The 15,098-nt window shown below is 40.3% G+C and overlaps 1 protein-coding gene across 1 annotated transcript in view; it reads left to right on the forward strand.

Annotated features, from left to right (window-relative positions):
- Window positions 1-15,098, forward strand: part of PPEF1 (protein phosphatase with EF-hand domain 1) — a 91,897-nt gene that overhangs the window by 41,759 nt on the left and 35,040 nt on the right. Inside the window, exon 12 of the mRNA XM_073614255.1 lies at window positions 4,401-4,412. Within this exon, the coding sequence (XP_073470356.1) occupies window positions 4,401-4,412 (12 nt within the window). The remainder of the gene's footprint in view (window positions 1-4,400; window positions 4,413-15,098) is intronic.

Below are 15,098 nucleotides of genomic sequence, written 5' to 3' on the forward strand. Positions count from 1 at the left end.
ATATGACAGCCTCCCGGAAATTCAGGTCTGAGCTGTGGCCGTCATTCGGCTATAGCGCGGACGCCAAGAGGTTAAAGGATTAGTCCACCTGAACCTCATTATTAATTATGGATTAAATCATCTATCAGCATTTATGTTTTTCGGGAAGTCTGGAGGTAAGATCTGTAGGAGGAAAACAATAGTGATTAGGCAAAGATTTCTAACCCACTCAACCATTTTGTCCACCATTACAAGAACAATTGTTCTGGACTGTTCTGATCTGCTAGTCCTTGGATTATTGGCTTGATGTGGTAAAAAAAAATGATTGGAAGACAGTCTAATACACATGTATCAAACACAAGGCCCGCGGGTCAAATGCAGCCCACCAGGCCATTTCATGTGGCCCTCGAACCCAGGGCATTTTTTTCCAGCTCAAATGTGAATTCTGCCACCTCAGGCTCTCCGCTACCCACTCATTACTGTCACTTGTAAACATAGAAGCCTTCTGTGTTTACAAGGACAGCTTTCCTCTCAGTGAGTGTCCCAGATCCCTGCCTGCACTGCATTAATGGCAGGGACAAGGAAGATGCAGTTACAGGTGCAGTGTGGAGTGGGGCGTTAAACTGCACTGTGATCCCCATTTGTACCCAGGTACACAGATGACAACCACATAGTGCACCCCTGAACCCTGTACATAACGCATCCCTGAACTCTGCACTCTGTGCATAGGGCACCCCTGAAACTGCACTCTGTACATAGCGCACCCAAAAACCCTGCGCACGGTACATAGTGCACCCCTGAACCCTGCACCCTGTACATAACACATCCCTGAACTCTGCACTCTGTGGATAGGGCACCCCTGAACTCTGCACTTTGTGCATAGGACACCTCTGAAACTGCACATGGCACACCCATGAACCGTGTGCTTGATACTTATTGCACCCCTGAACCCTGCACTCTGTGCATAGGGCACCCCTGAAACTGCACTCTGTACATGGCACACCCATAAACCCTGCGCTCGGTAAATAGTGCACCCCTGAACCCTGCACTCTGTGCATAGGGCACCCCTGAAACTGCACTCTGTACATAGCTCACCCATAAAACCTGCGCTTGGTACATAGGGCACCCCTGAAACTGCACTCTGTACATAGCGCACCCATAAACCGTGCGCACGGTACATAGTGCACCCCTGAACCCTGCACCCTGTACATAACACATCCCTGAACTCTGCACTCTGTGCATAGGGCACCCATGAACTCTGCACTTTGTGCATAGGACACCTCTGAAACTGCACATAGCGCACCCATGAACCGTGTGCTCGATACATAGTGCACCCCTGAACCCTGCACTCTGTGCATAGGGCACCCCTGAAACTGCACTCTGTACATGGCACACCCCTGAACCCTGCACCCTGTACATAATACATCCCTGAACTCTGCACTCTGTGCATAGTGTACCCCTGAACTCCATTAACACACTGTTGGTATTTATTGTCCCAATCCTACCACTAATACATCACCTGTACCACTGTGCAATTTGGCCCCAAGCATGGTTTGATGCAGTTCAGCGGAGAGGCGTGGTTGAATTCTTGCACCTATTCTCTGATATTTAAAACCCTGGATAAATTTAAATATTTATCCATCGCATATATGTGAACCCAGGCTAAATCTGTGTGTGAGCATCTACCCATAATTAAAATATGCATTTTGGATGAATAGAGTTTTAGGTTAAGAACTCACTTGTGAGTGAATGATTTGATGTAATTTTTTTGTAATAATAGTACGTAGTACTGCATAAAATGGTTACTTGTTACATATCATTTCATATAAAGTGATCTACACATTGCAATCATATTTAGATTTAACAAAACTATGTAATATGATGACCTACCTTACCTAAACTATCCAATCAATCCATATCCAGTCGGCCAGACCATGTACTACATAGTTGTTGGTAGATCTAAAGGAGGTACAGTTAGATTGTGGTTGTCACCAGAACAGGAATAAAAGGAAAGTCTTCCAATGGGGGCACTAGTTCTGGTGAAAACCAGGGATTCCCTAATTTTGGGGCATTTTCCTCTTACTGTCTAATTTGGCTATGGGACAAGAAGTGAAGGAAAATCATCGTAATGGGACACAGATGCCAAAAAAGTAAAATATTTGCCTTTAGTTGTACTTTTAGACCCCTTGGATGTGCTTAAATTATATCTTAGGTCAAACTTTTTTTTTTTTTTTTTCATTTTGGATAAAGTAGGGAATAGTTAAAACCCCTGTTTTTTTGCCTGTGTCTGAGCAGTAAGATTTCTCTTTGCTTGTCATCGGGACAAGAGGTAGGAAAAAATCTTCTTGCAATCCGGTGGGTGGTGGTGGTGGGGGGGAATGCCCTCTAATGCCCTGTACACACGGTTGGATTTTACGACGGAGAAAGTGCGATCGGATTGTGTTGTTGGAAATTCCAATAGTGTGTGGGCTCCATCTGACTCTTTCCATCGGAATTTCTGACACACAAAGTTTGAGAGCAGGCTATAAAATTTTCCGACAACAAAATCCGATCCTTTAAATTCCGATCGTGTGTAGACAAATTCGACGCACAAAGTGCCACGCATGCTCAGAATAAATTAAGAGACGAAAGCTATTGGCTACTGACCCGTTTATAGACCCGACGTACATGTTTTACGTCACCGCGTTCAGAACGATCGGATTTTCCGACAACTTTGTGCGACCGTGTGTATGGAAGACAAGTTAGAGCCAATATCCGTCAGAAAAATCAGATGGATTTTGTTGTCGGAATGTCCGTTCAATGTCCGATCGTGTGTACAGGGCGTTAGACTTAGTATTGATTCTCAACTAGACTCTTTATGGCTCAATCAAGGTAGCATAATATATGGATGCCTAGCATAGTCTCTATAACAACAGAATCCATGTTTGTGCAGCTTTCATTATTCCACAGTACATAGGTGTGCACAGCCTATTGTATTAGGGTGTGCACCCCAAAGCTCAAACATGGTACCAATCACTGTGTTCTTTAAGAAAGGTAAGGGGCCGGTAAATGACATTACCACTTCCCCCATTCATCCTGAAACATCATCTGTGTGTGCCCGCAGCAGCAGCCGACAGGAGAGGGGGGAAGCTGGCAATGCTGTGGGAGGGGGTCCCGGGCTGCATGGGGGTCCCTGGGCACACCTGGCACACCCTGTGTATGCACACCTTTGCCACGGTGTATGCATGCTCTTTGCCATTCTGAACCTGTTTTACGTCATTGGTTCTACCTTTGCAGCTTTATGGTAAACTATCAGTTACTGTCTGTCTAGATTTTTGGCCAGTTATCCATCCAGTTACACTTTTCCCCTGATTAATATACAGACTCATAAAAACACTACAGATTATTGTTCCAAAGAGCAAATAAAAAAACAAAAAGTATGAATAAATAAACAAAAAAATGACCACAAGTTTGAAAAGTAGAACAGATATCAATGGTGCCGCTACATAACTCTTCTGTCTGGTCCTGTAATGAGCAGCATGATAAATATTACAGCCAATAAAAAGTTAACAAAAACACACACACACTTTATTTTATTTTAAAAATCAGCATTTAATATGGAATGCGCCCCTGGCGCTGTCTTTGCAGATCCTTATGGTTTTTGAAGCTATAACGCAGAACATCTGGTTTTGCTGTAATTGTGTCTGCCTAATTGAATCTCCATATAGCCATTTTTGAAGCGAGCAGGTATGGAGGCTGAGGGAGAAGGATGAGTGAATTCTCCTGAATAATCCTCTTATTTAGATATGTGATCTCTGATTAAATCCCCTTTATAATCCTGAACATTATGGTGTCTTCAGAATTACCAGTGTATATGAAATAATGTAACCTCTTCTGTGCATTGTTATGCCCTGTACACACGATCGGACATTGATCAGACATTCCGACAACAAAATCCATGGATTTTTTCCGACAGATGTTGGCTCAAACTTGTCTTGCATACACACGGTCACACAAAGTTGTCGGAAAATCCGATCATTCTGGACACGGTGACGTAAAACACGCCGGGACTATAAATGGGGCAGTAGCCAATAACTTTCGTCTCTTAATTTATTTTGAGCATGCGTGGCACTTTGTGCGTCGGATTTGTGTACACACAATCGGAATTTCCGACAACGGATTTTCTTGTCGGAAAATTTTATAGCAAGTTGGGCGGCACAGTGGTGTAGTGGTAGCACTTTCACCTAGCAGTAAGAAGGGTCGCTGGTTCAAATCCCAACCACTGACACTACCTGCCTGGAGTTTGCATGTTCTCCCTGTGCCTGCGTGGGTTTTCTCCGGGTACTCCGGTTTCCTCCCACACTCCAAAGACATGCTGGTAGGTTAATTGGCTTTTGTCTAAATTGTCCCTAGTATGTATGAATGTGAGTTAGGGACCTTAGATTGTAAGCTCCTTGAGGGTAGGGACTGATGTGAATGTACAATGTATATGTAAAGCGCTGCGTAAATTGACGGCGCTATATAAGTACCTGAAATAAATAAATAAATAAAAAATAAATAGCAAGCTCTCAAACTTTGTGTGTCAGAAATTTCTGATGGAAAATGTGTGATGGAGCCCACACACGGTCGGAATGTCCGAGAACAAGGTCCTATCACACATTTTCCATCGGAAAATCCTATCGTGTGTACAGGGCATTACAGTTTTAAAATTTACGAAAGGATACCATGAGAGTGATCATATGAACAGAGAGCAAAACCAAGGCTGGCAGACATTGGCAGAGAGATTTTAATGACAGATGGGCTCAGAGTGACAAGCACTGCCACATATGCCTACCTGGATGAAGTCTCTAGTAAAATGACATTCTGGTATTGGTACGAAAAGCTGATACAAAAAAATCCCCATTTCTCTCCATTCCACTCTCATCACCATCTGCCCGACTCTTTCAGTATTATTAAAGCTGAATTTAAGTTCTTTTTCTTTTTTTTTGCTACAGCTGCAGTCACATACCTTAGTGAAATAAGTTCCATGTCCTGCAGGCTGCAAGTTCCTTTAGAAATCTTCTCTCCAGTGGTGCCCGGCCCGATCTTCTTTGCAGCACTGAACCTCTGGCACTGCGATGGTTAATAACTTTAGGTCTAACATTATAGTACATTGAAGAAGGTCTTGTTGAACGTCTGCCCCTTTCTTTCCCCTCTTCCAATGATAAAAGCCCTTGCATTGCTTTCACAGAATATAACACAATCTGTGAACGTGGGAGAGGTTCCTGTCATTCATCCATCCCTTCCCCAATCACAGAATGGGTTGCATTCTGTAAAAAACAATAGAAGGATATTTGTCAATGGAGGAGAGGACAGAAAGGCACAGGCACCCATCTGGACCTTCTTTAACCACTCCTGTGAACGATCGGCAGGTTGCGGCATCCACCGCAGTTGCCGGACCTGCTGATTGGCTCCCGCTATGTCCAATCAGCCCCTTAACCGCATACACGAAATCACATACAGGTACGTGATTTCACGCACCCGGGCCACCCTGCTGCAGTAAATGTATGTGGGTTGACCCAGAAGCAGTTAATGTACTTCAGTGTTGGACCCAAAGCTATAAAAGGAGAAGTACAGCCAAAGCTCATTTGGCTGTACTTCTCCTATGGATCACGGGAGTGCAGTTCGTTTTGCACTCCTGTGACCCGTTTTCAGCAGGCTGAAGCGTGCTGTCAGCTGATGTCGCAGAGCTGGTCCAGGCTTGGGCAAGATTGCAACAATAAAGTCGAGATCCGTCCACATGCCTGGACCGGCATCTGGATCAGCCTCTCAGTGAACTGCAGAGAGCCTGAGCTGGCCGCTCAAAGCCCCTCCACAGCACAGCGCTCCTAAGAGGGGGGGGGCGCAGAGCAGTGACTGACATTCACCAACTCTCTGCTCAGGGAGCCCTGAGAACCGAGCGACCGGCGGTGTTAGATTGCTCAGTTCTCAGTGAACTGTACTTGTCTCAATTAAGAGCACTAAGTGTCATTTTTGTCTGCTGCTTTGTTCCTCTGCTATCAGCATGAGTCACTTCTGACAAGTTTTCCTGACACCAACAGAAAAATGGTAACACGGGAGAGATCTCATGCTGTTTGACAGCCTCAGCTCTGTTCCTGTGTGCTGTGTGGAGGAGAGGTGTGCCCTTTCCCTCCAATCAGCTGTCAGAGCTCTCATCACTGCCCTCTGCAGAGTGTAACTTCAGCTTTCCGCCCCCTTTTTTTCTGAACTCTCAGACAAGCTTTAAAATCCAGCACTTTGAACAGATGTAGAGACACAAGGGCTGCAGATAAACAGGTACAACTTATTTAGGAGAATTTGTTTAATCTCTGTGTATATGTGAGGGTTTATAACCACTTTAACTAAACTGCAGCTTTATAAAAAAAAAATAACCCTGCAGTATATGACATAACCAGGCTGTATTTAGTGAATGAACCAATGTGTGTCATCACAAAAGCATTTGCAGCACAACATTATACATCGCCTTGTGTGACACTGCTGAGGTTACAAAAAATTGTAATTATAGGTGGTTTCTCCCAAGTGTACCTAACCATTCATTTGCCTGAGGCCAACATTGAAAAGTGTTCCTTTCATTCTTTATACAAACTGATATAAATATTATTGTTTTTGTAATGTATATTATTAAAACAATTTTCTCTTGCATTCAGTATACCTGTGTAACTTTCCATTTTGGACTTTCTTTCTTGAACCCTGCTGGTGGTGCCTGAGCACTGGTTGTACACAAGATATTCATTTTGTGGTATCCAATGTTGTGATTATAGCCAGAGTAGTCCATGCAACTGCTATGAAGTACAAGAGTAAAGCACATAGTAAAGTAGTAAAGCACTCTACATAGCTAGGTAGCTGCTTTTTTTCCTTGTCAAAAGAAGTTTATTGAGTATACAATGTTATAAAGATACATAAAGTAAGTTTACAAGGATCTATAAAGTAAGCGCATTGTTTTACAGTAGGGTTTATATAGGTAAATATCATGAAATTTCAATTATTAAACATTGGGTTCACGTAAACCTAAATTAAAGATATATATCATTTCCTTAGTTACTTTTGTAGGTATTTAAATGATTTATACCTACTATACATATTGTTTACAAGTAGAGTGTATATAGGTCAAATAAATTCTGGTAATGAGCTTTAATCGTAAGGTGGAGAAAAGGAAAGAGAAGAAAAAGGGTTGAAAGGTAGAGGTATGGTCCACAAGGTTGTCCCGCTCGTCAGTTTATTATTCTTTTTAGTTCTTTGAAGCCTTAGAATGGGTGTCTCTGTAAGTCATTTAATCTGTTACCATGGCAACAGGACAGAGTCATTGAAGTTTGACAGGAACTGTTGTTTTATCCAAGGATGCCAAAGTTTTTCAAATTTTGGAATTTGATTTTGATCGATGGCTACCATCTTAGCATGGGACATTGTATTATTCATTCTGTGAATTGTTTCTGCTAGTACCAATGTAGGAGATTTCCATGCCTTGGCCACTGTTTGTTTTGCAGCCGTTATTAGTTGGATCATAAGTTTGAATTGAGAGAGTGTTAACCATTCCGGTTTTAGATTAAGTAAAGTTAAATATGGATCTGGTTGTATTATTTTTTTAAATATTTTAGATGCAATCACGAAGACTTCCTTCCAGAAGGTTTGGATTACTGGGCACGTCCACCATATGTGTAAATATGTGCCTAATTCTGGGCATCCTCGAAAACAAAGAGCTGAGGTATTAGGTGAATATTTTGCCACTCTAGCGGGTACAAGGTACCAGCGAGTTAGGACTTTATAATTTGTCTCCAGTGCTAAGATGTTGGGTGAAGATGACTTAGATGTGAGCCATATGTTAGACCAGTCCGTGTCTTCTAAAGTTCGTCCCAGGTCCTCCTCCCACCTCTGAACATAAGAGGGTCTATTAAGATTTGCTACTCCATATAATTGATTATAAAGTGATGAAATTGTACCTTTAGCAAATGGATCTTTTGTACAGATTGATTCAAAAATGGATAATTGGGATAATGGTGTATCCCCCTTTAGGAATGGTGTATAGAAATTTTTGATTTGGAGATATCTAAATATCTCAGAGTTTGGTAGATCATATTTTTCTCTAAGCGATGGGAATGAAAGGAATGATTTAGCTATGAAGTCATTTAGTGTCTGAATGCCTGATGTTGTCCAAGCTTTAAAAGAATTTGGGTAGATCCATGCCGGATAAAAGGCCGGATTTCTGATAAAAGAAAGGAGAGGATTGTGTGGAGATTGTAACTGATATTTGGTTTTTAGTTTATCCCAGAGAGATAAGAAGTGTTTAGTTATGGGATTATGAATTTTAAAGCGGTCTTTAGGATGAAGCCATAATAAGTTTGATATTAATAGAGGGTCATTTTCTGAAGCCTCTATAAATACCCATAATGGGATTTCCTGTTTTGCATGGTATTTGGACAGACTGGCCAAATGTGCTGCTCTGTAGTAGTTAGTAAAATTAGGGTATCCCAGGCCTCCTTTATTTTTGGGAAGATGTAGTGTGTGTATAAGTATACGTGGTTTAGAAGAGCCCCATATAAACGAAGTTGCTCTTTTTTGTACTATTCTCAAAAAATAGGAAGGAATTGGAATAGGGAGGACTCTGAATAGATAAAGCAATTTGGGTAGAATAGTCATTTTGATTGCATTAATCTTCCCTATCCAGGATAAAGGAAGTTGCGACCATTGTTTTATTAGATTTGTGATCTGTCTTAATACAGGAGGATAATTGGTTGAGAATAAGTCAGAATGAGATGCTGTTAAATGAATTCCAAGATATGGGATTGATTTTTCTGCCCATGTGAATGGGAGTGCAGCCCTAGCCGGGATCAATTCCATGTTTGTGAGTGAAATATTAAGCACTAGGCATTTCTTAGGATTAATCATAAGGCCGGATAGGGCTGCAAATCCATCAAGAGCTGGTATTAAGTTAGGACCAGAGACCTGTGGTGATGATAGAAAAAGTAATATATCGTCTGCAAATATACATAATTTGTGTGTAATACCTCCTACTTCAATGCCAGTTATAGTTTGGTTTGTTCTGATGTATTGGGCCATGGGTTCGAGTATAAGGGCAAATAATAAGGGAGATAATGGGCAACCCTGTCGGGTACCTCTTTCGATATTAAAGGCTTCAGATTTGTATCCAGCATATTTTATATAGGCTTTGGGTTTATTATATAATGCTTTGATCCATGTTAAAAAGTGGGGTCCAAAACCCCATTTTTGTAATGAATGTTGCATATATTGCCAGGATACTGTGTCAAATGCCCTCTTAATATCGAGAGATAGAAAACATAAAGGGATTTTCCGTTTTTTAGCAATATGTGCCAAAAACACTGCTCTGCGTATATTATCGCCTGCCTGTCTATTTGGCATGAAGCCTACTTGATGTCTATGTATTAATTTTCCTATAATGCTATTGAGGCGTTTTGCTATTATTTTTGCTAATAATTTAATATCAAGGTTTAACAGAGAGATAGGCCGATAATTCACACAAGAAGTATCATCAGAAAGGGGTTTTGGGATCATACAAACAATTGCCATTAGTGTTTCTTGCCGAAAAGAATGTCCATCTAGAAGTTTGTTAAAAGTTTCAGTGAGAATGGGAGAGAGTATTTCTGAGAATGTTTTATAGTATAAAGCCGAGTAGCCGTCTGGGCCTGGTCTTTTGTTAAGTTTTAGGCCTTTTATGGCGTTAGCAACTTCATCTATAGTTATAGGCTCATCCAAACTGCTTTTTTGATTCTGAGATAACTCAGGTAAGGTTATTTTTGAGAAGAAGGATTCAGCCTCTGTAGGATTAAATTCATTGTTTGTCTTGTATAAAGTTGCGAGATTTGAGTGAAATTTATGGACTATTTTAACTGGATTACAAGTGTAAACATTTTTTGATAATTTCAAACGTATTGGTTTGAAAGATTTGTTCGTTGAATTTAATGCCCGAGCCAAATATGTACCTGGTTTGTTTGTATTCATGTAGAAATTGTGTTTGGAGCGTTTGAGGGATTTATCAACTGACTCAGTGAGAAATAGATCGTATTCCAATCTAGATTTTTCCAGATGAGATTTTGTACTCTGAGATGGATTATCTTGAAATGATATGTAGGCTGCATTAAAATTGAGTTCTAGTTTTTTTGCTAGATTTTTGCGTTCCCGTTTAAATAGTGCCATTTGTCTTTGTATTGTACCACGCAAGACAGGCTTATGAGCTTCCCACAGTGTTATTGGGGAGATGTCTGTTGTATTATTAATTGATATGTATTCCTTTAAAGCTTGTTCAATGGCCATCTGATGTAGTGGGTGTTTGAGCATTATGTCCGGTAAGTACCACGTTGGGTCATGCGCTTTTGGTATGGCTGAGGCTATAGTAGTGTATACTGCATTATGGTCAGACCACGGAATCGGAATTATATCTGATGCAATAATTTCTGGTATCATTCCTATTGTTAGAAAAATATGATCTATTCTGGTGAAGGTTTGATGAGGGTGCGAGAAATAAGTGAATTTCTTTTTCATTGGGTTACTTTCTCTCCATGAATCTACCAGATTGTATTTGGAAAGAAGTTGAGAAAAAGGTAATCTAGAGGTTATTTTGGATGGTGTAAAAGGTGATTTATCTAGAAATGGGAGGAGGACCTGGTTCGAATCCCCACACATTATCACTGTTCCTATTTTGTATGTATTAATCACTTGTAATATATGTGAGAGGAATGGTGTAGGTTGTTTGTTAGGAGCGTAGTAGGAAATCACCGTGATTGCTGTATCCATTATATAACCCATGAGTATCAGGTATCTACCTTCTGGGTCTTTAATTTCTGATGATAAGGTGAATGGTGTGGATCGGTGAAATGCAATTAGAGTTCCCCTTTGCTTGGTACAGGCAGAAGCCGTGTAAATTTGTTGATAAAAAGGAGAAATATATTTTGGAGTAGAATCTTTGGTGAAGTGTGTTTCTTGGAGGCATACTATGTGAGCCTTCTTGTTATGGAAAGTACGGAAGGCTTTGGTCCTTTTTTGAGGGACATTTATTCCCTGAACATTCAGGGAAAGTATATTCAGTGGTGCCATGGCAATAGATCAAATAGTTTTGACTTACTTTTTGTTATGCAGAGCTGACTGCGCAGATCAACCTGTGTGGACTGAAGAGATGAATAGATAGAAAAGAAACCAGTGAATTCTGGAGTAAAGAGTAAACAAAAAACATATGAGATTAGATGATACATTGTATAAATTATTTTTTGCAAGTAATCACAATTTACCCGTGAAAGAGAATAAATATCTCTCTCAGGGGAATAAGTGCCTTCGTCACACTCCCACATAATATGGTTGGGAGAATGAGGAGGGCTAATGGGGGTACACGGATCTTCCACTTACAGGAGAGAAGTGCTATGTCAAAAGACATCAATATGATGTTTCATTAATTGGAGAGCAGAATATAGTTTTTGTTGAAATTATTTATTCCAGGGTGGTTGTATATGGTTAGTTTTGCCCTAGGCTAAATAATTCAGTTAGAAAGGTACTGTTAATAACATTGGTACTGATGAAGATAGTTTGAATTATTTTGGGATTTTAACCCTTTTAGAGTAAACAATTACATATTTTATTCATATGTAACTGTTTAGATATGTTAACTCATAAAATTGAGGTTGTATTGCTTCAGATTAGAATAAACAAAAACATAATTCTAGGAACTAGTTAGATAATAATATATTTGTTTTAAGAAAAAAAAGAAAAAGCTTCCATTACTTCTGGATTATTGAACATATTTGTCCTAAAAAGTAATAAATCTATTGTTATTACCTGATAATATATAACTGAACAAGAATTTCCTTATTTCACTTATATATTGTAAGGCTATATGAATCAGAAGTAATAAGAAATATAACTGGAATGTAACATGATCCCACACAGTGTGTGACTATCAAAATGCAGTTACATTCAGTTATAAATATAGGTTTTTTATAGAGAACCATCTCTTAGTATAATAAATGAAGAGATATCAGGAATTAGGATGTCAGTCCATTGAATCTTCTTGGTCCATGGATGATGTGGCATAACGGCCTCTTTTGTGAGAATGATGATTCCCATTTTGTTCTGAAATTTTCTGAGTGCTGCCTGAAGGTGAAGATGATGCCATTCTTCTGCGTGTGGGAGTGTTGCTGCTTGTGGGTTCTGTCAGATTTAATTTTAAAAGGGTTTGTTGTAGTTCATCTGCTGATCTGCTTCTGTAAATTGTACCTTGGTAGTTAAATCTGACTGAAAAGGGGAAGCCCCATTGATACATAATGTTGTGGCGTTGCAGTTCCATTAGTTGGGGTTTCATGGATCGTCTTTTAGTAATAGTAAGTTGGGATAGGTCAGCAAAAATTTGATAATTGTGTCCTTGAAAATTAAGTTCCTTTTTTTCTCTTGCAGCAATTAGTATTTGTTCTTTCGTTCTGTAATAATGACATTTTGTGATTATATCACGTGGGGGTCCATCTTTCTTTTTGGCTGTGAGGGCTCTGTGTACTCTGTCCAGTTCTAAACGTTCAATAGGGATATCTGGCTTTAGTTCTTGTAATAGAGCAGTAATAGTAGATTGCAGGTCTGTCACAGTTTCAGGTATTCCCCTTATGCGCAAGTTTGAACGTCTGGCTCTATTTTCGTAATCTTCGAGCTTAGTTTGGAGTATTAAATTCTCTTTTTTTAATTGTTCCAATTCTGTTATATTTTCTACGGTTGTAATTTCAATTTCATCCATTTTTATTTCTAAGGCTGCGGTGCGGTTTCCCAGCTCTCTTATTTCTTTGGTTAGGCTTTTTGTTATTTGGTCTGAGGTTTGTTTTAAAGCCTTATGAAGCATCTTTTCAAATTGTAATAATATTACTGGGGATACTGAGGAGGCTTGTGGAGAAGTTTGTGAGAGGATTTGTTCTGTATCTGACTCAAATGGAGAGTCTTGCTGTGACATTTTCTGTCTGTGAGAGCGCCCTGATGCTGTATATTGTGAGGTGACTGGAGCTGCTTCAGCTGCAGTGAGTGCCTGTGAGCTCTTTGTGAGGTGATTTTTATTTCTGCCACGGTTTCCTCCCAGTACCATATTTCCTGCCCAAACTTTCATAGTTTGTTCCCTGGGGCAAAAAGGTTCAAATGGATACCTTTTGAGCCTGCGGGCTCCGCTTTGTCCTTCTCTTCTCTCCTCAGCGGTGTGGAGCTCTAACAATGCATGTCTGCTCCGCTATAGTAGCTGCTTTTTTTCAAGCCCAGCTCCACACAATACTGTATTTCTCTATTGCCCTTTGAAGGACACAGCTTAAATAGTAGAAATTCTAGGGTTATACTGCCGCCTACAGGACAAAGCAGAGCCCTGTGTTAATTGAAGTACAGATGGGTAGGCACTGCAGGACAGTCACTGAGAGAACACCAGTATAACTAAATAAACTGGGAAACTCATTGGGTAACTTCCAGGATTTCCAATATCTGGCCTGAATCTACCAGTAGCTGTTAACAGTATAACAATTTAAAAAATTTTAGAAGAGAAAGAAACATTAATTTTCTTAAGGACACCAATTCTCCGTTCACACCAGAACATTTTGTGCGGTTCCCGAACTGCGTTCAAAACACACTGCAATTGCGATCTGCAGCAGGTGTTAAGGTAAAGTTAACGATACTCCAAACACAGGCGTGCACCGAATCGCATGTTACAGAAGTACCATGCGATCTGGTTGCAGTGCATTTTTTAAAGTAGAGCAGCAGTGCGATTCGGCCCTTTCAAAATGAATTCTGAATTAATTTCCAAATTAAACTGAGCAGGTGGAAGTAGTTATATATAAGAGGGCTGGTCTTTAGTTTCTGTTTGCCTAATGGCCATGTCTCCTGTAGGCGGTGGTATAGTCCTAGCTTTCTTACTATCAAGCTGTGTCCCTCTCTAAAACGCAAGAGAAAATAATTTTACGGTGAGTACAAAAATGTATTTGAGTTTTTTTAGTTTTGGGGTTCATGCACACTGGACACTCCCTAGACGCCTTTCTCCTGGCAGGAGAAAAACATTGGACGCTGATAAACATGTACTGCTTTTTGATGCATTTACCTTTGTTTAACAACTGCAAGCGCTTGGGCATTAATTCATTTCATTGGCCAGAATAATTATTTATTCTGGCCATTGTAATGAACTTACAACCTAGCATTAACGTGCGTTTAGACGCATTTACATGCATTTTTTTTTGCAGTGGCAAGCATTTTTCTGCCAAAACTCTCCTCTCCTGAATGCTATTCATCTGTGTTCAGGAGAGGAACATTTACTGCATCTAAATGCTGCTGCTCCTAAACATTCTGAAAAGCCTATGGGCTGGATTTACTAACACTAGAAAGTGCAAAATCTGGTGCAGCTGTGCATGGCAGCCAATCAGCTTATAAGTTCAGCTTGTTCAATTAACTTTGACAACAAAACCTGGAAGCTGATTGGTTTCTCTGCAGAGCTGCACCAGAGTTTGCACTTTCCAGGATGCATAGGGGTTGATTTACTAAAGGCAAATAGACTGTGCACTTTGCAAAAGCAGTTGCTTAGTTAATGAGCAGAAGCTTTACTGACTTCCATCATCCAATCATGTGCAAGCAAAAATTGAACGTGATTGGGTATTCTTTGCAAAAGTAAAGCTGTACCTCATTTACTAAGCTCTGGAGCAACTGCAGTTTGCAAAGTACACAGTCTATTTGCTTTTAGTAAATCAACCCCATAGGCTTTTATTGAGTTGTGTTCAGGGGCAAAAAAATGGCAAAATCTTTAAAAACGCGAGTTTAGGAACAGCAGAGTGCATGAGGCCTTAGGTTTCACATACATATTATTATACAGGATTTATATAGTGGCAATAGTTTGTGCAGTGCTTTACAACATGAGGGCAGACAGTACACTTGCAATACAATTCAATACAGGAGGGATCAGAGGGCCCTGCTCGTTACAGCTTACATATAGCCTACTCTGTCCGCTGGCAGCGAGAAAACACAAAAAGCTGCAAAATCGATTTTGCCCCAGTTTTGCCGCATTCTGCGTTTTCCGGCGTCCGGTGATCAAAACATTCCAATTCTTCCGAGTTCAGAAGAGGGAGGTTGAAGCTCCCTTA

The sequence above is a fragment of the Aquarana catesbeiana genome, linkage group LG02 (assembly GCF_042186555.1).
Source record: "Aquarana catesbeiana isolate 2022-GZ linkage group LG02, ASM4218655v1, whole genome shotgun sequence".
NCBI lineage: Eukaryota > Metazoa > Chordata > Amphibia > Anura > Ranidae > Aquarana > Aquarana catesbeiana.